This window comes from Anas platyrhynchos, chromosome 3 (assembly GCF_047663525.1).
Source record: "Anas platyrhynchos isolate ZD024472 breed Pekin duck chromosome 3, IASCAAS_PekinDuck_T2T, whole genome shotgun sequence".
In the NCBI taxonomy this organism is placed as follows: domain Eukaryota; kingdom Metazoa; phylum Chordata; class Aves; order Anseriformes; family Anatidae; genus Anas; species Anas platyrhynchos.
The window spans coordinates 13,406,315-13,433,710 of NC_092589.1; the positions used below are offsets into that span (position 1 = coordinate 13,406,315).

Sequence of the window (27,396 nt, forward strand, 5' to 3'; positions counted from 1 at the left end):
CAGCGTAGTTAGAAGGGGGAAAAAGGCAAGGGTACACCAGCACCGTGCTCAGTGTTGGCTTATTTTTATGCTCCTGCTCATTGGGATGCTGTCTTACAGCTGTGCATATCTTAGCTTGTCTTCAGAACTGTTTTGTAGGGCACTTCCAACCCCGTTTAGAAAGCAGAACTTTTTTTTTTCCAGATGAGATTGGCTGCAACGTACGTGCTGCTGTTAGAAGTTGACACGGTGACGTGCAGTCATCCCTCGGTGCCTACTCGAGTGATTGAAGATGAAATAGGCCTTTTATCTTCCTGTGCTCCTTCACAGGGTAGTAAGTAATTTAGGTGTCCCTTAGGGGTTGGCAGTTAAGTGTTCAGATTTTGCTGGATGTGTTTATTTCTCTTTAGAGGCGAGGATTCAGATCAGTCCCTTTGAACAGGCGCTCTTGGAGCCGTGCATTATAGGGAAGTTTTAATAAACTCTCCAACCCGTAATAGTTGTGCAGTTTATTACGGAGCTGGCCAACACTTTGATAGCAATGCAGCTTTGTTTGCAGACGGAGGGAACTCGTGCTGGTGTTCAGTCCTGGTGTACGATTTCTAAGGGTGTTTATTTTCAAACGAAGTCTTTAAAATTCAACTGAAGATTAGTGGGACTTTCCCTCCTCCAGGGCTTTTTGATCTGGGTTGTGATTGTCTTCTCTGTGCGAGTGCTTTTTTGTACGGAAATAAACTCCAGTGTGCTGTGCTAGACAGCCACGAGAAGGGGAATTACCATTTTTCCTGGATGGAGTTAGGGAAGATATTTGTGCTCTCTGAGTACTGCGTGCTCGTGTTTTTCTCACGCATGTGGCGTGCTCTTTGGATCCTGATTTGTCTGAAACTCCAGGATGCCCTCCGACATCAGATTTCAGCTGCTGTAAATGCTTAATGCTGTATCATTTGCGTGGGTCGTCGCCGCTGGGCTCTCCCCAAACGGCAGGCGTAGGTTTTAGAGCTTTGGGAAAAAGCAGCGCGTGCGAGGCGGCGGGGCGAGGGCACCCGCTGCGACACGCCGCGGTTCAGCCTCGCTGAGCACAGCTGCCTACCTGTGCAGACGTCTGGCACGCTGCCTCTGCCTCCACCAGAGCGAGGCCAGGAAGCTCCAGCAGCTTTTGCGAGCCCCCCTGCAGCAGTTTTACATACATCTCCAGGCTGGGAGCGCTGAGCTAAGCCTAGCACGCAGGCTGGCTTTGCACAGGTCTTGTCCTACAGCGCTGCTTCAGGTGCTGGGATCCTCTGTGCCTTCCCTTGCCCTGCTGTACGTGTGCAGGGCAGCTCCAGGACGGTATGAAACACGTACAGAAAATGAAAGTGATCTCCTCCCTCTGTTACATTCCTTTACCTGCGCTATTTGGTACCTCGGAGGGAGTTTTACTGCCAACGTGACTGCAGTGCTTCTGGCAGCAGGAAGGCAGAAGTGCCTGAAAGATTTCCGTTGCTGTTAACGTAAGAATTTATTGGTGCTGTGCGCAGGAACAAGCCAACCTTCATACCTGAAGGTGTGGGAGGAAACGGACGGTGAAGTTACATTCTGCCTTTTATTTTCGTCTTTATTTTTCGTGTTCTTATTGAAATGTGTCAGTTAAATTGTTGCAGTATGAAGAAAAAAACAACAAACCGAAATCTGTGTAACTGACAGAGCGTTTCTTTCTTGCTAGTCTGCAGCCAGATCTTCATTAAAGCCTTGGTATTTGTTGTTTCTCCTTCAGCTTTTATCAAGTGGTGATTTTATGCAATGGCATCGAGCCACAGTTCTTCACCAGTGCCTCAGTCAAACAGCAGCGATGCTTTCTTTAAAAAGGAAATGGATGTGGCCAAGCGCTTTCGACCTGTGCAGTCACTGCCTGATGTATGTCCCAAGGAGCCCACAGGTAATATTAATGTGCAAGGAGAGTGAAAACACTGTTACGTTTGCTAATGTGAAAATCCATTTTCAATTCTTCAGTCAAATTTCCAAATTCTCTTGCATTCTGTGTAGTGTACTAAGCCATGGCCTTATTTCAAAGTATGCTGTAGTTCTGCTTCTTACCATCCAGTTTCCTTTTAGATCTCCACGTTATAGGAAGGGTCTTGTCTGTGTGATTCTGCACTGTAGCTATGATTCTTACCACATACAAGAAAAAAGGTGTGTGTGTGGAACAGATCTATCCAGCGTGCTTGGGGTCTTGTTGCTCTACTTCTGTGTTACACCCCAGCCCTTTTGCAGTGGGAAGCAAAAGACCAAGACCTGTCTGTACCACTGTCATAAGTCTCTAGTGGTTCATAAGACCAGGTTTTGGTCAAAGTCATAGCTGCTGCAGTATACCAAAGCTTAGTTGATAAAGAGAGGTGGTGGAATGGGATCTGAAGAATTAAGGAATATGATTCTAGTGAATTTCAACTGTGTTTCTGATCAAGTAGTCCAGATTATTAAAAATGTGTGTAAGGAGTTGGATTTTTTTCTTCTTCAGTGGAAGTTAATGGTGTTGAGCTAAAGATACTTAGTGAGCGTGGATACACTTCTGTGTTCAAAACTAGTGTTGGTTAATGTGATAGAAGAAATGCAAGATAGCATTGAAGAAATGAAAATGTCGTGTCTTCTGGATAGGTAATTCTGATCCACTGTGTAATTGTTAAAACGTAAGCTTGTTTAAAGATCACATTTTAACAAAAATACAACTTTTGGTTTCTCATCTTAAAAAAAACAACTGTCTTGTCTTTTGTGCCGCAGGCGATCCCAGTAATTTATGTGACAGCCCATCTCTAGTTGCGGATCAGCACAGATGGACTATTTATCATTCCAAAGTCAATCTCCCAGCAGCGCTAAATGATCCTAGGTTAGCAAAAAGGGAATCTGATTTCTTTACAAAAACATGGGGAGTGGACTTTGTGGACACTGAAGTCACGCCTTCATTCTACCTCCCACAGATCACCAAGGAACATTTTGCATTATACCAACAGGAAATCACTCCGGTAAGGATGCAAAATTCGATGCACGTGGTACTAGGGGCCAGAAAGAGATAGGAGAACCTGCTACTAATTAGTGACTGTGCCCGTTACGAGACCATCATACATTTAGCTGATCATTAATTTGTTCTCCAGTGCTTGTTGACTTTCCATTAGGCATTTCTTGTTTTATAATCTCAATATTATTAGCGTGAAAAATGTCTAAATTCCATCTAGAAAATTCCATGGTTTTTTCACTGTTATTTCTGAATACTGCACCAGGGCTTGCATTTCATATTCATTCTTTCTGATTATCAGTCCTTTTTCTCTAAGGATTGTTTAATGATTGAGCTCTACAGTGCAACGTAACGTTTTAAGACCTTTGGATCAAATATAAAACATGAGTAAGTGCTGCAAGGATTAGAGATATTTCTAAAGAATCTCCAATTTAAACATTTATACGTGAAGTCCTAAAACTATAAATAGATCTATTATTTCAATGATTTCTTTTGTAACAGGAAATTTTAAGCTACATCTAAGGACACCAGGACCAGTAGGAGACTTCTAAAAACTCTTAAAATACAGGTGTCAGTAAGTATGTAGTAACATTCTTTTTTTATTATTATTTTATTTTGAACTAAAAGAACATACAGAAGTCTCCCACTGTTTTCTGCTTCCTTGGTTTGTAACTTTCTTACCGTTCTGCTGTTACAGAATTGGCTGCAGGAAGTGTTACTTGTGTAAATCACTGTTAAAGTATGTCAAAGGGAATTGTCTGTAATGCCATTCATTCACACGCTCGACATTTAAAGCATTTAAGAGCTCTGTTAAAATTAATGTGTAATGCAGTGACTGCAAAATGAAATAAGGTTTTGGAAAGAGGAACTGGCCCATGATGTAGCTTCTAGCAGAGATCTAGCTATCTATCAGTAGTCTTTAGAAGCATAGTTTCTGATCGTTATGGTCTCTAGTGCTGACGGCACCTGTAGGTAGAACCTGAAGCTCAGCATGACAAAACAAGATACGTAATTTTAGCTAGGTGTCCATTAACAGGATGTTGGAGCAGTATCTACTTTGATTCAATTAATTTAGCAATGAAAAAGCATTTACTTTGTTGGTGTGATTTCTGGGTCAGAGAGCAAATAAGCATTTGGATATGTAATTACAACCAATCTGTGGTTATCTCCTGTTACATAGAGAGGTTATTTTGGCTTTTCAATAACTGAAAAAACAACGTAGCAAACAAAATTTTTAGCCTGTGGTACCTTTTACCTGGACAAACATCTGAGCTTTTAAGAGGAAAAAAATATTACTGTGAAACTCAGAATTATTTGGCATGATGCAGTATGTTTCCATGAAAATGTTCCGTCTGAAAGAAAAAGAATCTTTTAAGTCCCAGAGTAATTTTTTAATATATTTTTTGTTTTACAGAGAGAGAAGGTTCATGAAAGGTGCAGGAATATTTGTCCTCCTAAAGATACCTTCGACAGGACTCTGTTACACACCCATGGTATAGTCAAAGCCCTCCTCTTGTTATTAAAAAGTCGTTCCTTTAATGAATACTATAACATACTGATCATCTCTTTTACTTGCTCAAAGGCTTCATGTGCAAAAATAGCTGCTGGTGATTTCTTTGTAACAGTAATTGAAAACCCAGACACGATTGACAAGACGTATGTGTGACCACTGCTCATACCTGATAGGCCAAAATGCTTGTGAGATCTGCTCATAATTTTTTTTCTTGGCATGTTTACATTCATGGTAGGTCACTAAGTCCCTGGCAGTGTTTTCTTTAACTTTCTTTTGTTGAAGATAAGCTGAGACTATTACAGCAACCTTCTAGCAGCTCTTGACTTTGCAACAAAGAGCAGCAGTGGGCCATTCCTGGTTCTGCCATGAGGATCAAAGAATGGCTGAAGGGGAGGTGACCTCTCAAGGTGGCCTAGTCCAAACCCCTTGCTCAAGCAGGGTCACCTCAGGCAGCTGCCCAGGACTCTGTTCAGTCTGGTTTTGAGTATTTCTACAGATAGAGGCTATACAACCCCTCTGGGCAGCCTGTTTCAGGGCACCCGCACAATAGAAGATGGATTTTTTCATGTTTCATTTTGTACTTGTTGCCACTTGTACTGTCAGTGGCTACCACTGAGAAGAGTTTGGTTCCCTCTTCTCTACACTCTCTCACTGGATATTTATAAACACTGAAAAGATTGCCCCCAAGCTTTTCTATGCTAAACAGTCTGAGCTCTCTCTTTCCTTGTATGAAACATACCCCAGTCCCTCATTCCTATTTGTGGCCCTTTGCTGGACTCGCTGCAGTATGTCCATTCCTTTCTTCTACTGTGCAGCCCAGAACTGGATATGGTACTCCAGATGTGATCTCACCAGTTCTGTGTAGAGAATCAACTTCCCTTGACCTGCTGCCAGTGTTTTTTCCTAAAACAGTCCAGGATACTTTGCCACAAGGGTGCAGTGCTGGCTCACGGTTGGTTTGTTGTCCAGTAGGACCCCCCCCAAATCCTTTTCTGCACAGATGCTGTGCAGCTGCTCAACCCTCAGTGTGTAGCGTGCCTGGGGTTATTCCTCCCCCAGGTGCAGGGCTTTGCATTTCCTATTGTTGAACCTCATGAAATTCCACTCTGGCCATTTCTATTTAGTGTTTCTGTCATTACTGTTAGCAAGGACTACCTGGAGCACTTTTTTTTTTTTTTTTGGTGTCTGCAGGCTGAATGTCAAGATTTTATAGAAATAATTCAGCAAGTATGAAACTCGACAAAGGAAGGGGAGAGGCAAAATGAAAATCAAAAGTCAAACAAAATGGAAATAAACCCTTATAAACTGCAGCAAGTTTGTAATATTTTTATGTTAAAGTTTCTGATAAAATGAATTAAAGATTAATTTGCAAATCACTCTTTGATCAGGCTCATCTATATCAATTGTCTACATGTAATGCAACAAGGAGCATTCAGTAGCGTACTGCTTGTGATCAAGTTGTTCTTCCAGTCAGCTTTCTTCCTTCTTTTCCATGCAAAAGGCAGCCCTTCTGCAGGGTTTCCCTGGGCTTGTTATTTTGAATTAGCTCTTCCTCACTGAATCTGTTTGTGGCACGTACTGTGAAAGACAAGTTCCTTCTTTAGGCTTAGCTTTAGCCGTTTTGAAACAGCTTTGGTTTTAGAAAGAAAAAAAAAAAAAACAGTGTTACCAAAGTATCTGGACACTCCTTTTGTAGGTGGGAAATTCCTAGAAGCATCATTTGGTAAACTGAAACTCTGGATTTTCTGTAGTTTCTTTTTAAAGCATTGTTTGTTTTTCCCCAGCTCTGGCCCACAAGAGCTGGCCTTTCACTTCCATAAGAGTTGGTCTGTCCAACCACTGAGAACAGCAGGATGATTCTTAGGTTTCCTTTAGTATTTCAATACCAATCAAGTAACAGAGAGGTGAGAGAAATGTGGGAGATAATTCTGATGTCCTGCTTACCATGCTTGTCAAGAACAGGGAGACTGTCCAGCTGAGGTACAGGTTTTATCCGGTCAGATCTTGAAAACCTTCAAGGATGGAGGCTATTCAGTCTCTGGACAGCCTGCTTGACTGTCCTCATGATGAAAAAGGTTTTCTTGTTCAGTCAGAAGTTTTTTTGTTTCAATTTATGATCCTGTTACTTGTCCTCTCACTGTGAGGAGTCTGGCACTGTTGTCTTAAAAAATTTTGTAGCATTTTAAAGTATTCAAGGAAATTGTTTTTAGTTCTTTGCTCATGAATGAATTCTTGTGTTTTGCTTTATTTTAGATAAATCCAGGACAGATCTGGAACAAGTACCTAAGGTATGGTTTCTGTGAACTCTAAACTTTTATAAGGATTTCTCACATATAGCCTTGAATATATGGATGTACTCTCCTGTTACATGGAAGTCTTGTCCAAGCTGATCACTTGAACTGATTATCAAGAGTGTCTGCGATGCTCAGAATTTACAAAAATTAAGAACAAGCTGCTTTTTCTTTTTTTTTTTTTTTGTTAACATTGACTATGATGTTCATTTTGTTCTTACTTAAAGTAAAATGCAAATGCCATTATTTTTTTCATCTTTAATAGTTAAAACCTGTTAAAACCTTAAAGCTGGGCAAAACTAGACAGCCTGTGTTTTAGGAGGAAGGGGAAATTGGAGAGGTCGACAGATGTTTGAATATTACATAGTGTGCCACTTAGCATTGAGTTTAACCCCTTGAATCCTCAAGGAAAGTCCTTTTGCGTAGATGCTTGCAGCATATATGATGTGTTTTTATGCCATGGGTTGACAAAAGACACAACCCTAGATTCCACTTCAGTCTGAATACCTTTTTTATAGGTACATTAAGGAGTCAGAGTGTTAATACGGGTCAGCATCTCTGTGCCAGTTGTGTAGCCTGTTGCTTCAACAGCTGTGACTGCAATGTTTAAAGCCCCAGAAACAAGAGTGTTTGTAGTGTGATGCTGTAGCCTGTGTTGAACCTCTTAAAATTACACTTCACAAATAAAGGGAAAGGGGAGCTATTGTCTACCTCCAGATTTACACCAATTTTGTCAAGTAAAAATAATATGATCAGAGAGAACTTCGGACTGATAGTTCTCTGAGATGTATAGAGTTAATGTTAAATGCTATCAAACCGTTCTACAATCAGCACATTTGCTGTGCTGTGCCTAAAGGAGATACATTTGAGGCACTGTTGCCTTCTAGGCAACACTTGGTGCATGTGAACAGCTGGCCAGATCCTCGGTCTAGCAGAAACCAGGGCCCCAGAAATGAGCATATGGGATGTCTCTGCTTGCTCTGATCCTTTAGAGGATCCACCTGCAATTTGTTGTTTAGATCTTGACCCGGGTCATTTCAGAGTAGACTTCTACTTCTATGAAAATAAACATTTGTCAGATCACACATGCTTTTAGGGTGTGAAGTAAATCGGTTAGAAGATCTTTTTGCTTGGTTAAATAAAAACTTGTTTTTTGGAAAAGAAAAAAATGATCAGCATTAGTTTCATTAACCAGGATGTCTGTTAAACTGGCAAGGATGAACATAGAGGTGAGAGACATGCTTTTTTTTTTTCTTTTGCTTTTCTGTTTCAGATTTTTATGAAACCAGATTTTGCCTTGGAAGATTCCTTAACATTTAATGCTGTTTTACCATGGTCCCATTTTAGTACTGCTGGTGGAAAAGGAAATCGTGACGCAGCTTCCTCCAAGTTACTTCAAGAAAAGGTAAGAATTTGACGCAACGTGTCACGATACATCTTAGCTGTTACTACAAAGAAGCAATTGGCAGTCAAATCCATTGCTGCTGTCCTGTAGTAGTTGCTAAGACATCGGTACTGGGGACTTTGGCAACTGGTTTTACATCAGGTTACACAGTGTTAGTAAACAATGCAAGAACTTTTTTCCCTTCTAAATAAATGTATCTGTCAAATCTGTAGGGAGAAAAAATCTTCATATAGCATAGTAATTGGCTAATGATTGCTGAAGCTGAATGAAGCAGATATAGATTGAGAACTTCAAGATGTGAAGCTCTTTGCTAGGGAGGAAGAGCAATTCCATGAGAAGGTTAAGCTGTTTTAGGACATCTGCTAAGACTACTGCTTTCTCATGTCTCAAGAAAACTCCAAGGCACTGTATTTTCTGTGCTAAAAGAAATACTAAATATCAAGCTTTTGTATGTCAGGAACTTCTTTCCTTTTGTTATGTCATCTGTGCTGACAAGGACTTGTGTATGTTGGAGAGCAAGAAAGCAGAGCTGCTTCATTCATACTGGAAACACGTGTCTTTGCTTATTCTTTTTTGATTTTTAGAGCTATGTATTCAGTATAGAAATCCCCTACTGAATCACTTATACCTTAAAAGTATCCGTGAAGTAGTTATGGAATGGACTCTCAAATTATTTTGATTTTCTAACTTCAGTTTTCCATCCTGCTTAACCTACTATAGCTTCTGGGAGCTGGCATTTAAAAAAAAAAAAAATGACTTGGAAAAAAAAATAACGTGATGCCCTGGAAGATGTTTGCAAGTTTCCAGGCGTTAGTTTTCCTGTTTCCCCTCCAGTTCAGGAGGGATGGGCAGGCCCTGCTTTAAGATAATTGATAACTTGCTCCTTCATTGCTTTATCTTCACACACCTAGAGGTGGCTTTTGGAAATACTCCTTTGGAGCTTTTGGCAGTTGCTGTCTGAAGTTGAAAAAGCAGTGTCTGGCACGTGCTTGAAACTTTCAGAGTGTGCCTGGGTGAAAGCAGGATGGACGCTCAACAGGGACTTGAATAAAGGAGACCCGGAGCCTACCTGGATGCAGCAGAATGAAAATAAGGTTATAAATAGCTGTGAGCCGTGCTTTTTTTAGAGAGATGATAGAAATATCTAAACAGCATAAAGCAGTTCTGTTGCCTCCAAAGCCACATGCATGAAAACCAAATTATTACAGTTTTGTGGTACCAGAACTGGCCCAAATTTTGTTTTATTTGTTTTAAAGGCTCTGAACTGCCCAAAATTTGTTCTCATTTGCCGGGTGTAAATATGCATCCTGCTGCCCAAATTTCATCCTTAGCTCCAGGCACAATTTTTCAGCAGGTTTTGGAAAACCCTGCCATAAGCTCACACATTTAGGCTATTGCTGCTTATCTACTTGAACAACTCCCCCTGATACTTGTCCATCTTACCTCCTATTTCCTGCCCTACACTGGGACTGTCAGCTCTTTGAGGCAGGTAGTGTTGTTGTCTTCTGTTTGTTCTATAGTGCTCGACGTAGTGAAAGGGCCTGGGGCATCTGGATGTGACAATCACGTAAATAAATGATAATAATAACTCTTCCTCTGATCCCTGTGTCACAGCCTGTCTCGGCTTCTCCCATGGGCTAGGTGTGTCACAGCTGGTTGGTGGAGGACTTTTGATTAAATGTTGTACAAAAAAAGATGGCTTTGCATATTGCATAAATCCCCAGCATTAAATATATGCAGGATGAAAATAGCTATAAGACAGAAACATTTCTCTGATGTTTTTTTTTTCCCTCTCAATTTCTGGATGGGTCTCTTGAAATTCAGTGTGAGGTTTTGAGTGCATGGCACCTCCCAAAAAAAAACAGGTCATCTGAGTATTAGCATTCAGATGAGCATCCTAATGCCTCAGTCCTTTGAGTTTGCGTATTCAGCATAAGCCAGAACACAGAGCTTTTGCAGCTCAACCGACCAAGCCAACCCAGTGGCCTGGTAACACAAGGAATTGGAATTTGTTTGACAGAAAGAATTTGAATCTCAGGTTCCAAACGTGTAGGTATGTTCTGTCTCTGGAGTCCCACAGTGCCAGCAGACATGAAATAACCTTAGCAGGAGCTCCAACTGGCTGGCAAAAAGCAACTGCAGCCAGACATCTCTTGAGGATTTTTCTATAAAGATGATTCTGCAGCCTTTTAACTGAGCAGACCCAGAGCTGTGCCATCAAGTGCGGTCATGATGCATTTTTATCAACTTGAATGGCTCTAAGTACGTAGTATATTTGCACGTGTATACTGTCCTTACTTGCAAGCCAACCCTTGTGGTAGAAAAGCTTGGGTATTTTAAAACTATTTGGCTTTGTATCTTGTAATTTTCAAGCAGGAGAGGCATCAGGTCAGCCTTCCCAAAGTGATTTTTTGAGCTCATTGAGAAACAAATGAACAAACCACACCAGGTGGTATTTGCTTGCTACTCTGATAAAGGGTTTAATATAATATTATAGCATTTTTTATTATTAGCAAAATGTCCTTGTGATACAGTAAGACATTTTGGTTGAATTTTCAATGTATGTTTTCATGGTGATGAACATGCCAAGCCATAACAATGCTGTTCACTTTCCCCTTCCCTCTTCCCAGCTGAGCCATTATCTGGACATCGTGGAAGTCAATATTGCTCATCAGATTTCTCTGCGCTCTGAAGCATTTTTCCATGCAATGACCTCTCAGCATGAGTTGCAGGACTACCTCAGGAAAACCTCCCAGGCTGTAAAATTACTTAGAGAGAAAATCTCCAAAATTGATAAAGTGATGTGTGAAGGATCACTCCGAGTTTTAAGACTGTCACTCACCAGAAATAACTGCATAAAAGCATACAATAAACTGAAGCTAATGGCTACTGTACACCAAACGCAGCCCACGGTACAGTTGCTGTTGTCCACTTCTGAGTTTGTTGGAGCTTTGGACTTAATAGCAACAACGCAGGAGGTGTTGCAGCAAGAACTTCAAGGCATTCACAGTTTCCGGTAGGTAACCACCTAGGAAAGTAATAAAAAGCAAGCAGAGCTAGAAGGTGTCAAGCATGTTCTGCTGGCTGATGGGGGTTGTTTTACCTGTGTTTGCTCATTCTTAGAGGACATAGTACAAAAAGTACAACATGTAAGTAAAGCATATGTAGTGTGACTGCTGCACGTGTCAAATATATTTTATTTTGGTCAACTTTTAATATCGAGATGTTCTGTACTCCATTCTTGTCAACAGGTGGTTTAGGGGTGCAGTGACTGGACCTTCATCTTGCAGGGTTTGTAGCCCAGAGCTGAGAGATGTTTCGAAGTGGTGGTCTGCAATCCTCATGCAGAGTAGGTCTGCCTCCAGCCTGTCCTTGTGCTGGAAGAAGCTTTGCAAGCAAAAGGCGGTGCAAAGCTATCAAACCATGACTCAAAATGTGGTCTGAGGCTGACAGCTGGTCAGATGGGATGTTCAGCAGCACCTCCTCTTGGGGAGAGCTGTATTTACCATGGCCAGGGGTGCATCCTCCTGAGAGGGGTTCATCCCACTAAAAAATCCAGTTCTATAAGCTGCTGGAGTTGGGAAGAAACAGTGGGAAGGTGCTGCCTGAGCTCCTGCTGCTGGTTTTTCACCTGTTTGCTATGGTCACAGGGGTTAGCGAATCCAGGGTCCTGTGCTGGTTGCTGCTGTTCATGGTGGATGCTCAGAGCTTTGTCTGGGAGATGGTGCTGCACTGGGCAGGGTCCTCTGTGCTATGCAGGAGCATCAGTACATCAGAATCCTTCCAGGTGGTGCAAAAAAAACTATCATAACTGCTGTGTTCACTACAACAGTGTCATATGCGAAGCTGCCTCTGTGATATGATGCTGGTAGAAGCCGTGTATGTTAAATAGGCTCAGAGATTTGTATTAGCCAGTTGAGGAGCTGCCTACTTAGTTTCATAAGTTGATGCTATTTTTCTGTTTGGTTTTGAGGTTATGTGGTTCCTGCAACCCAAGGGTTTCCAGTTTTTGTAATTAAAAACGTGGTTGTTGCTCAATAACTGCAACATGAATATTGAGAACTTTATACGGTTACTGCTGTGGTCCATCTGTGCTGACAAGCTCTGCTTGTAACACCCCTTTAAGCTGGTTTAGAAAAAGAATCAAACTTTATGTAGGAGAAACTCAGAAAAAGTCTTTAAAAGAAAAATATCCCACTTTTTTTTTTTTTTTTTTAAGCTAATAAACTTGACCAAGTCATAGTTGTATTTACATTACTGATACTGAGTGTACTTCTACAAACCTGACATCAATCAGAATTAGCTTTCTTTTGCAATCAGGTAAGCTAAGTTACATGCAGTGCTAGCAGAGGGTACAGTTCTGTTGTCATATTTGATGTGTTCCAAGCATGTGTCATTATTTTAAATTCACAATCAGATGTGGTACATATTTGCAGGTAAACGTCTCGTCTATAAAAAGTGATTTCTGTGAACAAAGCCTAGTTGGTTGGTATGGTAGAATTAAAAAATAATTCATTTACTTCTTTAAAAAGTGATATGAGTGGGAAAAGTCCTCTCTGCCTTGGATAGTAAAGGCTCAGAAAGCTGAATTAAATGCAGCCTCACTCCTCAGCCCCACCAGGGATGCAAACGCAGCTCTGTGTCTCTGACAAACCCAGCACGCTTGCTCCCAACTCTTACAATAGCCTCTGTGTGTTGCATGTCTGGAGAAATAATGTGCAATGAAAAGATGGGGATCGTGATGAAAACTGCTTAGTAGAATGTTGGTTTGGAAAACAACAATAATAAATTAATGCCATACACAAATACTTCAGCTTTTTTCCACAAAATAGTGAATGACTGTTCCTGGTTTGCAGTGAGCACAAATGCTGCAGTTGTCAAGTGAGATAAATACCTGTTTTATCTGGAGGAGAGAGAAGTTTCCAAATAATTGCTATCTCTTTATCTCTTTTTTTCCTAAAATATTCAGTATCTTTTCTTTTTTTTTTCCCCACAACCAAACAAAACAAACTTGTTGCTTTAGTGTATTGTGTGTGACAGCTTGTGGAGTTTGTTGTTAAACAGACATTGTTAGCTTTAAATCAAGTCTTGTTGCAGCATCATTCAATGCAAATTGCTGTCTTTAACATAGGTTAATATCCCCTATGATTATACCCATCAGTTACAGCATTATGATCGTTCCTAGCAACTATTGTAGGGTAGAATTACAGTTCTCGAGCTCTTTAACATTTGCAAGTTCGTCTTTTTAATTAAAAAGATGAACAAACAATGTGTTGATTAAATTACACATCTCTGCTGCCAGTTTTTATGTTGTTTTTACAATCCTTGTTTGGGGTGTTGGAGATCAAGTACATTTTTACACGGCTGTGTTGGCAAATCAGGCTTCATACAGCAAAACACAGACACCTGGAAGCACTGCTCTCATCTGTAAGCTTTTAATTAATTTTTGCCCTGCACTAACAATTTTACTTAAGTGGATTGTAGCCCAACTACAGTTGTCCAGCTCTTATTGGATGTTTCCATACTTAGGAGGCACAAGAGGGTAGGTTACGTTGGGTTTAAATACATGGGGATGATTTTTACAGATACTTGGTGATATCAATGGTTACTGGAAGCTGGAAAGCCAGGAGCGTTTGGCATCTCCAAAGTTCTCAATTTTGTTCTTACTCTGCTAAAAGTCTCTCTAGCTGCATGACTTCTAAAGACTAGTTGACATATCTGATGTGAGAAATTCCCTCGTGGCTTTGTATGCAAACAGTTTGCAAAATATGGTTTAAAATCTGCAATATAGGAAAAAGTATTTTTAAATCTGAATGGTCTAAACATGGAAAAATTTAAAATTCTTGTGTTCTCTGAAAGCCATTCTGTTCTGTGAAGCTGCTCCTGTATAGAATATCCTGAGTTGGAAGGGACCCTTAAGGATCATCAAGTCCAACTCTTGACACCGCACAGGTCTACCCAAAAGTTCAGACCATGTATCTCAGTCATGTAAAGTAAATTCCTTGACCATATTAAAAGCTCAAATGTTTGAAGTGGAAGAATGTTTAGCAAAAGTAGCATTTCTTTTTAACAGCTAGATACAGTCAAGTGCTGAGTATTCTTGGTTCTGGTTCCCTTCGTTGGGAAGAGAGGGTGCTCAGCATCTTCTGACAAAGTCTTGCATCCAATTTTAACGTTCCATTAACATTCAAGTCCATATGTTTTTGCTGCAAGGTGATGGTGCCTCTGAAAAATGTGTGGTTTCAGCTGCTCTAAGAACTGAAAGATTTGTGCCTCCCATTAAGCCAGCATTGATTGCATGGAAATTACCTGCTGGGTGGTTATTTTCTTCAACTGTGAACTAATGATTCATTTTCAGGTTGATTATTGAGCTCATATCTCAATGGCTGTTTTTCTTAGGCATCTTGGCTCACAGCTTTGTGAACTGGAAAAGCTGATAGATAAAATGATGATTGCGGAGTTTTCAACTTATGCTCGCAATGATTTAAATAGACCCCTAGAAGATGATTGCCAAATTCTAGAAGAGGTACGTCTGTTATTGAAATAAACTGTCTGATGAATATGTTTGCATCTGTAACATCCCTAATTAGCACCAGCTAATTAATTCGGGTCCCTGGTAGCAACATTATCATTTTGCACAATTTCTCATCCAAATTTTCCCCACACCTATTTGTACTTGATCTAATTAAATAATTGTAACTAACCATATGGAACTGCAATCCAGTCCTGCTTTATTTCTTTATTTTTTTTAAATAATCAGTTCTATTTTAAATGTACAATGAGTTTTAGTTTGGACACTTCATGAACCTGAACATGTAAGTGGAAGAGAACACGGACCCTTGTATCTGCTTGACCGTAAAACTTCAGTTTTGCAGTGAAAGCTGTGCATGTTATTCTTATTCTGCCTCCCTATGCACTTAAGGGTACTTACATCAAGCATATGGTTGCCCCGAGCACATACTTCATTTGCAGAGTATCTTCCTTTAAAGATCATAAATTTCTGAAGATTAAGCTATTGTGACTGCTTCTGAGCCAGAAAAAGACCTTTTCTGGCTCAAAAAGAAAAAGATACACATTCTTCTGGATCTTACCTGTGCAATTCTGCCATAATTGCTAGACCCTATGAACTGTTTAGTCTTGTCTAACCTGTGGGTTTTGTGAAATGTGGTGAGTGGCAGTAGCATTTAAATATTCCCACTTCTGCCCTGCACTTTCTCCCCATCTGGATGCTGCGACGTGGTAGCCTCTCACTTGTGCTGGTGCAATTGTGTCGAGCGTCATTCTTGCTTGCGGTAAGGAAACTCATTAATCTTAGGAAATACGTAGGTTTTCAAGCACAATTGCATGAGCACAGCTGAAGAACAGGAATGAAAATAACTGTGAGGAAGGGACTCCGTTAGCTGGTATTGCCACAGGAAACTTTGTACGGTTAAACCATGACAGTAGTCTCAAGGCACTGGACTGATCTAAATTCTGTCCACTGTGTGTTTGATACGTGAACTCTAATTGCTGTGAAGATTCTTAAAATTGTTTCTTGTTTTCGTCTTGATGGTTTTAATGTGTTTCTTTTTCTTGATAGGAGAGACTTGTGTCACTAGTATTTGGACTTTTAAAGCAAAGAAATCTCAACTTTTATGAAATATATGGAGATGAAATGATTATTACCGCAAAGAACATAATTAAACAGGTAAGCCGAATGTTTCAAACTCATCTGACAAGGTTGCCTCAACCTCTTAAAAATGTTTTTTGTTGTTGTTTTTCAAGTAGTTAAGAACAACTTTGAGATGTTTTGGTGGTGAATGATCTCATGGTTAGAGCAGCTGAGCTTACAACACAAAGGACTTCCTGAAGCACAAAAGTCTGTTTGCAGAGAAGACTTTCTGCAAGGAGTAGGTACAAGTAGCACAAGTATGGCTGAAGATCACAGCTTTCTCTATGTGATTGCCATTATTCTGAATCCACTGATTTTAGCTCTTTTTTTTTTTTTTTTTTTAGTACACAGCTTTCCCAAATAGTATAGTTGTGTCATAATACCATTTCAAAAAAACAAAAGAAAACAAAACAAAAACATCAAAAAAAAAAAAAAGAACAACAAAAAGTTGGGTTCTTGGTGTAAGCACATTAAAAAAAGAACCAAGGAAAATCCCATTTGAAAAGAAAAAATAACCAGCAAATAATACAGAAAACATTACTTGCCTCAGTGCTAGCCCAGACCTAGTATAGGTACATGGTTAGAAGCTGGAAAACATCCCTGCCTTTTCTGAAGAGAGCAAGGTGAGTTCATGACAAAGGTGGAACTGCTTGCCTGTAAGAATTACTTCAAAAATGAACCTTTGTCCGCATTAGTCTGGTTGCATGCCACTTAGAGCAGTATATCTGTATTTTCAAACCAAAAGGCTTTGTAGATAACAGCTAAAACCAAAACATGGACAAATAACTCCAGTTGTCTTCTCTGGAGAAAAATGCATGGATTGTTTTGAACAGTGATGTGATGGCTTTTGTTTACAAACAAAAACTCAGGCTGAACTTTGAACATGTTTGGAATTTCATTTTTTACTCATCTCGTTTGTTTGTTTGCATGTACATGTGGGGTATTACGTAGGGGTGGGGTTTTCCCCATAAAGAGATGTGATTATTTCAGGAGTCAGGTTGTGACGGGTATCCTAAAGACTGGGAGACAGTTAGGTGGTGGGTTTGCCATTAAAGGTCACAGCTGTGTTGTGAATCAGATTGGGAACTTCCCCAGCTTTTAAAAGTTTGGAATTCTTTTAATTCTTATTATTTTAAAGGTTTTGTTTTAGGCCAGATTAGCTTCCCAAGTCCGTCTTGGACTGCAGCCCTATGGTTCTGTTGATCAGGTTGAGCAGGGTGGGTGTAGATAACAGAAGCCAGTGTTGCTGATGCTTCTGGTGGCAGGATGAGAAGACAAAGATGTGTGTGACTGCACAACCACTTCATGTAAGGACTTGGCTATGATATGAGTCCTTTCTCACTTGACAACACAATTTAGATCATTTTTAGTGCCCCTATCTCTCACTACTTGTTTCCTTCCCACCTGAAAGCAGTGGGGGGCTGGGCTGGGTCACTGCCCAGCTCCCTGAAAGCTCAGCGGTGGGTGAGAGCAAGCACTGCTTTCTAGTCATGCTGTGTTACTGTAAGCCGGGAAAAACAAGGGCATACACCTTCTGTGTACTGCTGCATGAGTGGGCAACACCAGGATAAACCTGTTATCTGCCCATCAGTATCCTGTTTTCTCACTTGCCTGTGTAGGCAGTCACGAGGAGACCTTTTTCCCATTAAATTCTGCTCGTTCAGATAGTGGGCAGGTAGCACTCTGTTTTCCTGCTCACCTACATACATTGTTTTCCCCATTCTGCTGGGAATATTTGTCTTTACGTCGTGATTTTTTCAGCCACCTCTGCTCAGTAATACATGTAGATGAAGTTTAATCAACTTCCAATATAAGTTTTTGCATTAAATTGGGAAAAGTGACAGGCTCAGCATATTTCTGTGTGGCTTGTGGAATATGTTTGCCTTGTGGCCTATTGTCTGAACTTGTAAAGCCATTTTTCCTTAATAGAGGAAACCATTTCCCTCCCAAGTCTCAAATGTGTTTCCTGTTCAGGCGCGTTGCTGGGCTGTTTTGGTCAGTACTTCAGTAGCTCTTTGCTGCCAGGCAAGTGGAAGAGCAGAGATCTGTAAGCACTTCACTAACTCACTGCATAGTTCAGGAACAAGGTCTGTTTTCAAGAAGCTTCTGTACTGACCACCATTATGCAAAGCTCAGGTAAAATCAGTGTAGCTTGAGCTTGTAGCTGCCCTCAGTCACTGGGTTGTACACATGCATGTAAAGGTATGCTGCTGACTCATTTCATCAGGTTATTGATTGGTATTTGGAAGCAAACCCCTCCTTCAATCTTTTTAAAAAAAAAGAAAAAAGTGAATTTGTACCATGGGCTTACAAGACAGTAACATGAAAAGAGATCAGTGAGCAAATCGCTGTAAAACAATAGATGGGCTTGGGATGAAAATCGATCGTTCTGGAGACCTGAAGAAGCCATCCAGCTTCATGTATACAAGCTGAAGGTGTTACCCCACAGCATCCTTTAAGGAAAGGCCACAGCACAGTAATCAGCGTGGAGAGATCTAGCAACAAATGTCCATCTATTCTGCAACGAGATGTTGGGGGGGTGTCTTGTTTTGTTTTGTTTTCATTGATTTTTTTCCTCCTTAGAGAAACAAGCTGTTAAATGCTACAAACATGTCTTTCCTTTTTGGTTTTCTTTCTCCTTATTTAACTTGAGGCTTATTGTGCATGCGATGAAATTCAGCAGCAGTTAGAAGCTAAGATCTTTTTTTTGTTTTGTTTTTCCCCTTTAAATTTGACAGTGTGTGGTTAATACGGTATCGCAGATAGAAGAAATAGATACAGAAGTGGTTGTTAAGTAAGTATACAGCTAGATTATTTTTTTTTTGTGGTGGGTGGGGGACAGGAGACGGATGCTTTTAGCACAGATAAATTAACCGTTCTAATTTTTGCTTCAGTTTCCCTGTAACCAAGGATTACCCTTCTGTTTCACCTTGAGCCTCTGCTCCTGTCTGCCTCTGCGAGAATATTGCATATTCCTTTTCTCGTTCAGACTCTAATGCTACAAATCTTTCCCTGAAATTAAATCTACTACTGAAATAAATACTAAAATTCTCTGACCCTCATTGCATGAAGCCTAAACTACCATATCTAGGCATGTGTTAACTACCTGAAGGAATTCCCTGTTGTTACAACCTGGGACCAAAATGTGTCAGCAGTTTCGATGCTTCCCATATGAATGAGAACAGGAGCTACCTGGAGAGGAGATCAGGCAACACCAGCTCCAAGAAATGGGCCAGCAGGACCCTCACAAAGCCCAGCAGAGGCAAATGCCATGTCCTGCACGTGGGGGGGAGCAACCCTTTGCTGGATGAGAGGCAGGGGCTGGCTGGCTTCGGAGCAGCTTTGCAGGAGAAAAGGTGGAGGAAATGATCCTTCCCCTCTGTTGGCACTTGTGAAGCTACGTCTGGTGGCTGTGCTCAGTTTGGGGCTCCCCAGTACAAGAAAAGCATTGAGATCCAGCAGAGGGCAGTGCTCAAAGGAGCTGGCTTTGTTCAGCCTCAGGAGTGGAGAGCTCAGGGTGAGCTGCCTGCAGCTCTCCTGGTGCAGATAGAGACACAGCCAAGCTCCTCCGAGAGGGGCAAGCAGGGAACAAGTTGGGAGCTGAGAAATGCTAACCGAATCTTAAAAAACACAGGTTTTACTGTAAGGGTGGTCTAACCTTGGAAAAGAGGCCCAGTTTGTCTGTGGGATCTCTGTCTTGGGACATATTCAACCCTTTTCTGGGCATGGCCCTCAACAGCCTGATCTAGTTGGACCTGCATTGAGCGGGGTTTGGACACGGGACCTTCAGAGGTCCCAGCTCCAGAGCACCCCCCCCCCAGCCTCTATTTTTCTGTGGCTCTGATCCTTTGGGCTCAGTAAAGGGTTACCCCAAAACAGGAAAACCAAGCAGGCTAGTTGATAAAGCAAAGCGAGCAGCAGAATCTGCCTGGTGTTCATGCTGAAACTGAGACAAGACTGGGCACAGCAGCATTTTTAAACATTTGGAAATTTGTTGACCATTCTCCAGTGTTTACTATTCTGCAACCAGGCCCTAACTCTGTAGTATAGGGTTTAACTTCTGTTTGGCCAGTGACTTTTTAGCCCTCTGCCTCAAAGAGCTGACTTGCACTTTAATAGCAGAAGTGGTCTCATTGCAATGCAGCAAAGTGGGCTTAAAAACACAGCTTTTGTAATACTTGCAAAATGTTTTTATTTATTTTTTTTGTGGTCTAATTTTTTCTACATGATTTGTGAAACTGTTATTAACTCCCTCCCTTGATAGTAACACATATTTATCTGGGGGAAAAGAGCACTATGCCCTGGAAAATGGTAAATGTGAGGCTTTTTTCTCTAACGTGATCTATTTTTATGCACCTCCTTCCCCGTTCCACTTGCATACGCTGTGTTAATCATGACTGTTGTGCAGGTGATGTCTGTTGTCTTGCCAGATAAAAGTTTGCACAGTTTTCCTTATATTTACAATTCTACCTATAGCATAGTTATATCCTTTATATGCCAGTAGTCTGCATAGTTAGTAAATATTTGCTGTTTACTGAATACTGCTCTTTTTCTAGGCTTGCAGACCAGATAAGGATGATGAATTTTCCTCAGTGGTTTGACTTACTGAAGGATATTTTCTCTAAGTTTACCATCTTCCTCAAGAGAATAAAGGTAAGACGTTCATTTACCGAGATTTTCACGTAGCTGGTTCAGACGTGACACGGGATGAAGCCGCTTCCCATTTGAAGTTTCAAGGTGTTCGTTTTGATTATAGAGTTCAAACTTTTGATTGAAAGAGGGATATGTGAATATCGGCATCCAGGGCAGAAATGATTAGTGCTAACAAAGAGAGCATTGGGGAGGAGATAATACCTCTTGTAGCGTGATTACATCCATTTCAGGCTGCTGGGGATTAGGGCAGAACTTTTGTATGTGTCAGATTGCTCCAAATGAGGTTTCTTTCACTATTCTCAGAAACATCTGATATTGGTTACCATCAAAGACAGATGGGTCTGCCTCTGAATGCTAATTGCGCAACAGAAAATAAAGCCAGGATTTAGTTTAATTTTGTGGGGAAAAAGAAATTCTTCACAGTGCAAGCTTGTGGTACGGGGTTCTCTTTTGCTGTGTAATAAAAGTTATGTTTGATTCCAGGCAACGTTAAATACTATCCGTAGCGTGGTTCTCTTGGTTCTAGACAAGAACCAAAGAAGCAGAGACCTGGAGGACACCTTACAAAAGCACTCTGTTAAAGACAGCACGGTGGACACAGAAGTGGCTTACCTGACCCACGAAGGCATGTTCATAAGCGACGCGTTCGGCGAAGCGGACCTCCCGCCCGTAGCAGCTGACACTACCTCTCAAAGAAACACTTCCCCAAACAGCGAGCCCTGTAGCAGCGATTCAGTCTCTGAACCAGAATGCACTACCGATTCCTCATCCAGCAAAGAGCAAACGTCCTCTTCCGTTACTCCAGGAGGAGTGGAGATGATGTAAGTTAACGCACTGCCTGCCTCGGCTCTACAGCTTGTCAGAGACAAGGAGGTGGTCACTAGGGGCTGTTTGTGTGGTGCAAAACTTACTTTGGAGGAATGTCTTTTTCCAGGTAAATGGTGTGGAGTGGCTCTCTGTGATTGCCCCATTGTCTGCCGTCTGACTGCACTGTCCCTGTCTTGCCTTTGTTTTGTTAGCTTTGTTTTCATCTCTGTGCAGTGCTATAGGTACTGATTTTGTTACTCCTTACAGAAAAGGGCCCCTTCTGCTGTCTGTTTTGCTGGGGAGCCTTCTTGTGTAGAAAGCAGGAGAAAATGCAAAGTCTGCCCTACATGAAAGGCACAGATCGTTTGTCATGGCCTTAGCTGGCAAAGGCATCTCTGTTCCCTGCACATGTTCACAGTGGTTAGTTTTTCCTTTCTCTTTTAAGCTGGCTTCATGAATACACCTTGGTGAATCCTAGTGAAAAATCTTCCGCTTGTCATCAACTCTGTGACTTGTATGATTAGACAAATACATCTCAGTGCTTTGGCAACGTAGACAGTGCTGCCCTGTGGTGCTCCTGACTCCAGAGCTATAAACTTCTCGAACAACCTTTTATGCATTCCTTATTTATGGCTGTAAGTCAGCTGCCTTTGTAAAAGAACCAGGCATAACACGTGTGGGACTCAGCTCTGAGCCACTTTGAAAGCCAGCACGTCTGGATCCCGAGTTTTATGAAGCAAAATTGAAATACCAATTCTTACCCTGCTGAAGGATGGAAGGTAGCGACTGGCCTGCTCACAGCTGCTGACTGGTACTCGGGTGTCAATCTTCCTGTGTCAGATTTGGTAGGGACCTTCCCCCTCTAAATCACAATGCTGGCTGAATGAGAATTTAAAATACATATGTTGTGTTTAAAAGAGATCCAGGCCAGAGTATATCCCAACACTCATCCTATGCTGTGAAAAAATAACGCAGTGAGGAGGCCAGGGGGTTACGGTGAGGAGCAAGGAAGCAGGAGGGAGTTGGATCCCAAATGGCCCGGAGCAGTTAGCCAAGTTGGCTAAAAACAGACCATCCAGACAGAGTGTCTGAGGTTGGTGTGAAACTGTTCCAAAATGAACTTGTTTCATCCCTTTTCTGGTTTTCCTTGTACCTCTGCTCCACATACGGAGAGGGCTAATAAACTTAGGCAATTATGGCAACGTTAGCCCTGTTGCTGTGCTGTAGCATCCCAGGTTTTCTCCCTCCTCTCGCACTGTCAGCACTTGAACAGCCAGACTAGACCAAAAGATTGTTATCTTAACTAGTTAGCACATGGCATGGCTCTGCCGTTCGCCTAGCTTCAAAACAGCAGACAAGCCACAGGATTATTTTAAAGAACAGAGACTTAGGAGCCTGAAAGCTAAAAAGCTAGCAAAATAGGTGCAGAGTATCTGTGGTAGACCTTATACTTTCACTGGAAGAAAAATGCTGTGATGCTCAAATGTTACAGGAGTAACATTTAAAGTTTAGTTCAGTCAACATTACTATTTATCGTATTAGTACTGGTTGCATGTTTTTTCTTATCTCAACTAGCAGCAATTAGAATATGGAATTAAAACAAAATCTAAGGACAGTGCAGTTGTGCATTTGCTTGTCACGGGGACTGATGTGACATTGACAGCAGCTTGGACAGTCCCATCTGCACAATGTGACTTTGGTGATTAACTGACTGTGTGTTTGAGAGCTGCTGCAAGGTTCTTTCCTCCTTCAAACTGTGAGCAGAAATACTGTTTTTTATAAATTGATGCTCAAGCAAATGGCTCTGTTGTTTGTAGGATCAGCGATGACATGAAGCTAACTGAACTGGAACTGGGCAGGCTGGCAAACAATATTCAAGAGCTGCTTTATAACGCTTCTGATATCTGCCATGATCGTTCAGTCAAGTTCCTCATGGCAAGAGCAAAGGTAAGGAGCTCGGACCAGACCACAGTCGGTGTCTCATCCTTAATGAGCAAGTTACTCCAAGTTAGTGGCTTAATGAGCGAGACTTCTGAAATGGCTTTCTCAATTGAAATTAACTCACTGTTCCCACTGTCACAGGCGCCTGATGTTAAAGCCCAGAGCACACAGGCATTAACATATTATGTCAATGCAAGGCAATGTGGGTTTCTGTTACTTTTTGTTTTCTCTTTCTAATATTCTGACTTGCTGTCTTTGAAGTTCCATGCAGAGAATGCATATCTGTGACGAGATAGTTGCTTGCGCTGCAGTCAGCCTACCGTGTTTCATTTAGAGTTAAATAATACCCCTCTTAAAATACTAGCAGCCCTCAGACATGCTGACTAATTGTTTCATGGCTTCTCTGAATGTTTGTGGTGCTAAGTCTCCTTACAAGGATTTTCTTTGCATTTAGGGTGGCTTCCTAGAGAAGCTGAATTCCAATGAGTTTGTCGCTCTTTCTCGGTTGATGGAAGGCTTCATCTTAGACACCGAGCAGATCTGCGGCAGAAAAAGTATGTCCTTGCGAGGAGCACTTCAGAGTCAAGCCAATAAATTTGTGAATAGGTTCCACGAGGAGAGGAAGACAAAGCTAAGGTATCTGGGTAGAAAACCTTCATGTTCTTACTTAAATTTTATCATTCCCATGCAAACACAGATCTTCTGTTGCCTGGAACGCTTGTAATTCAGTTGTACTTAGCTAAGTGGGGGCAGTGTGGAACACTGTTCTAAAACACAGTTGTTTTCAATGGTTTTAGATTTTGACAGTTTTTATAACAGTTTCTTCAAAGTGGATTGTTCTATGATTATTTAAATAAAGGCAGTTAGTAGCTACAGGGAGAACTCCAAAGTGATTTTGAAGGGCTGAAATGTCCCATCTCAGCAGTTAGTAACTCCAGGATAGTTCACGCCCAACTGTTTTGAAAAACATTAAAAATAATAAGAAACACACACACACACAAAAAAAAAAACCAACACACTTGGGAAATAGCCTTCCCAGTAATACACATCAAGACCTTTTTGCTGTCATCCATCGTAAGTTCTTAAAGTTTTGGTATTCTACATTATTTCAGTGGCACTGATCTCATAAGAATCTTTACTCCCTAGAGGGTCCTTTGTCCTCTGATAGTATGAATGAATGAATTGTTAGATCTCTAGGCCAAGGAGGGTGTTTTTCTCATTTGCTACTGCACCTCTTTCTAATAAGGATTAATAATGTAACATTTTGGACCACTGGCTTTTTTTTAAATTACTGTATCTTTGGTTCCACAGCAGTACAGGCAAGAGAGGTGCCACGAGAAGGTATTTCGTTTTCTAAGCCTCCTTTCTTTTGTCTTTATAACCAGCCTACTCTTGGACAATGAGCGCTGGAAACAGGCTGAAGTTCCTGCTGAGTTTCAGGATCTTGTCGATTCTGTGTCAGATGGCAGAATTTCTCTCCCTGAAAAAAAAACAACAGGTATGTATCTTGCAGTTCTACCATTACCCGAATTTAAACATGTTATCAACAAATGGTGCTGGTTAATGTTGATGGACATACTCTGAAGTCACTGTGTCACTCTTGATCTGTGTTTGCTTTCTGGGTTCTGTGGGCAGAATCTAAAAGGAAGGAAATTGATAGTGGTGTGTTTTTTTGTTTTTTTTTTCTGTCAATGGTGTTGAAACTTGGGCCAACTTAACATTTATCTTTTTAATCTATTTAAGTGTTAGCCCAGGAAGAAAGCTCCTTTTTTATAGTAGTATTCGCATTGTAGAGGCTTCCAGTCCATGCAGAAATGTAGTCTTTCCCCCAGAACATACTGCTAAAATGCTGCAAGGGACTGAGTAGCACGTGCATGTGCTCAGTCCCTTTTGTGTAAAACAGAGCTAGCTCTTCTTCCACAGCTTCATCTCCCAGTTGTTCCAATGAAAGGCAGCATGCTATGTGGCTGCTCATGGAAGTGAAAACTTATGTACATTCAATTATTTACCTCACCACAGAAACCTCATTTGACCTCAGAGAAGTCATTTTTTTTCTCCTTGTGCCTCATTTCCCCATGTGCAAAATGGGACTGCATAATGCATTTTTACCTTGTGGGTGTTCTCATCCAATCTTGCAGTGATAAATGTGTGTGAACAGCTAGAACGCGAAGAAAATACACACAGAGGGGAAGGAAAATGGCAAGAGATAAAGAGGAGGAAACTATAGTACTGTCGTGGTGTGGAAACCCTCCCTGCTCCCCCAAAAGGAGCACAGCAGAGATGGAGGGTGAGATGAGGCAATACTCACCCAAATCATGGAGCACAATACCAAAAGATGCTCATCTGCCATTCCTCTTAAAAGAAGCTTTTGCTGCTTCCTTCAAGCAGATAGAAAACTGGAAGCATCAAATTTAGCATGAAAAACTGCATCACTAAGAGCTACTGAGGGAAGTAGTGGTTTGAAGCTAAAATATTAATATACACAGCAAATCATTAGAGAATGCACAGTAGAAAACCTAGTGGCTTCTGCCTTTCTTCTTGTATTTCTAACCTGCTGCATTTGAAGTTTCTAAATCCATAATGACTGTGGGACTTTGGGGTTTTTTTCATCTAAAATCCCATCTGTATTCTAGCAGATACAACCAGCAAGGTTACTTACATTGATTATGAAGGGTGACGCTTTTTTAAATAAAGACATATTCCAAAGATTTATTCATTGTTTTCAAACTTGGGCAGGGGAACGCTTGGTTTCTAGAAATTAGCATTTTTCGTGCTTCTTTTTAGTTGAACTCATCTTTTTCCTTTCTGCTAAATGTTTTAGCTACTGAAGAGAGAAAGCCAACTGAGTTTCTTATTGTTGAAGGACAAAAATATGCAACAGTTGGGTAAGATGCATTTTTCTCTTAGCAGTGGGTTATTTGGCAAGTGTTTTTAAGTAGAGTTGTGATAAATACTAATAACTTTAGCAATCTTATTTAAATAGAAAGAAAACCTTTTCTTGCACAGATTAATTTCTTTTCTAGCTCCTGAACAGTCACACAGCATTGCAAGCTCTTCTGTGTATTAAAATGCTTTTTATTCTCTGAATGACTGGACTGAACTTACGGTTTCCTTTGATTTTAGCAATTATTTCATGAAGACACTTATTCATGAAAATACAGATTTATCTTCATAGAATATTGTTTTTATTTCTTACAGTATAGGTTATCTCTGGCAAAACACAATAGTCCACTACTGAACGGTTGCTTATCTTACTCAGAATACGAAATAAGATATGGGCTATCTCAGAAGCTGCACTCCTTATTTCGTGATATCCTGATTGCTTTACGTTTGAAAATAGTTTAAAACTGGCCATATCAGAGAGATTTTAAAATACATAATACTGAAACACTTCTTTCATTCAAAAGCATTCTGTGTTTCCAAAGACTGAGAGGCTTAAGCATTAAATATACATGAAAGTGTTTTTGGAGAGGGAGTAAAAGCAGGAAGATCTCACTCCCCAGAGCCCTAACATCAATTTACCCCAAACTTAAACCAAAAAGTGCTGATTTACATAATGTCTTTGACCAGCTGTCGTTGTTTCATGATGATGTGCCGTTGTTCAATTAGAACCAGAAGCTGATGGCTCAGAACTTCAGTGCCAGCCTACCGAAATCACTGCAAAAGAGCATTTCAGGTCAAGTAGGAGCATTTAAACACACTCTGAAGGATAAAATTTACTTAATAGACTATATATTAGATAATTCATCTCTGCTCGTTTGAAACTTTATTTTTAGCTCCGCAAACCTATTGTCAGCTTCACAGCGATACAAATACTGTTCCACACACTATTACATACATTTTCATTGTATTAAATCAAAAACATTCACCAAAAAAAGGCTAGATGTTCCCCCCCCGAATTCTTCAGGTGCTTATTCTCAGTGATTGTTCTGCTTCTTTCCATACCCTGCTGCCTAAAAGAAGAAAGTGAATTTATATTTAGAAGTGTTAGAATATCTACTCTGAAATTTGATTTGGCCTTGGTTTTCTGGTCTTCTCTGCATTTGAATTCAAGGGAGTGTACTTGCTCTTCGTGGAGCCTTCCTAATTCCATGCAGTACCTCCCAAATTCTCTAGTCCCCACTGCATTCATGGGAAATTACAGGTACTCAGCATCTTTAAATATTTGGT

The 27,396-nt window shown here is 40.8% G+C and overlaps 1 protein-coding gene across 2 annotated transcripts in view; it reads left to right on the forward strand.

The window, feature by feature from the left end:
* VPS54 (VPS54 subunit of GARP complex) overlaps positions 1-27,396 on the forward strand; it is a 49,552-nt gene that overhangs the window by 8,561 nt on the left and 13,595 nt on the right. For both annotated transcript variants that reach the window (XM_027453427.3, XM_072035320.1), the window contains 15 exons: positions 1,733-1,894; positions 2,734-2,975; positions 4,380-4,458; positions 6,732-6,766; positions 8,043-8,174; positions 10,805-11,190; positions 14,574-14,700; positions 15,754-15,861; positions 18,564-18,619; positions 20,382-20,478; positions 20,962-21,299; positions 23,103-23,232; positions 23,681-23,862; positions 24,612-24,724; positions 26,048-26,111. In XM_027453427.3, the coding sequence (XP_027309228.1) occupies positions 1,759-1,894; positions 2,734-2,975; positions 4,380-4,458; positions 6,732-6,766; positions 8,043-8,174; positions 10,805-11,190; positions 14,574-14,700; positions 15,754-15,861; positions 18,564-18,619; positions 20,382-20,478; positions 20,962-21,299; positions 23,103-23,232; positions 23,681-23,862; positions 24,612-24,724; positions 26,048-26,111 (2,225 nt within the window). In that variant the 5' untranslated portion in view covers positions 1,733-1,758. The remainder of the gene's footprint in view (positions 1-1,732; positions 1,895-2,733; positions 2,976-4,379; positions 4,459-6,731; positions 6,767-8,042; positions 8,175-10,804; positions 11,191-14,573; positions 14,701-15,753; positions 15,862-18,563; positions 18,620-20,381; positions 20,479-20,961; positions 21,300-23,102; positions 23,233-23,680; positions 23,863-24,611; positions 24,725-26,047; positions 26,112-27,396) is intronic.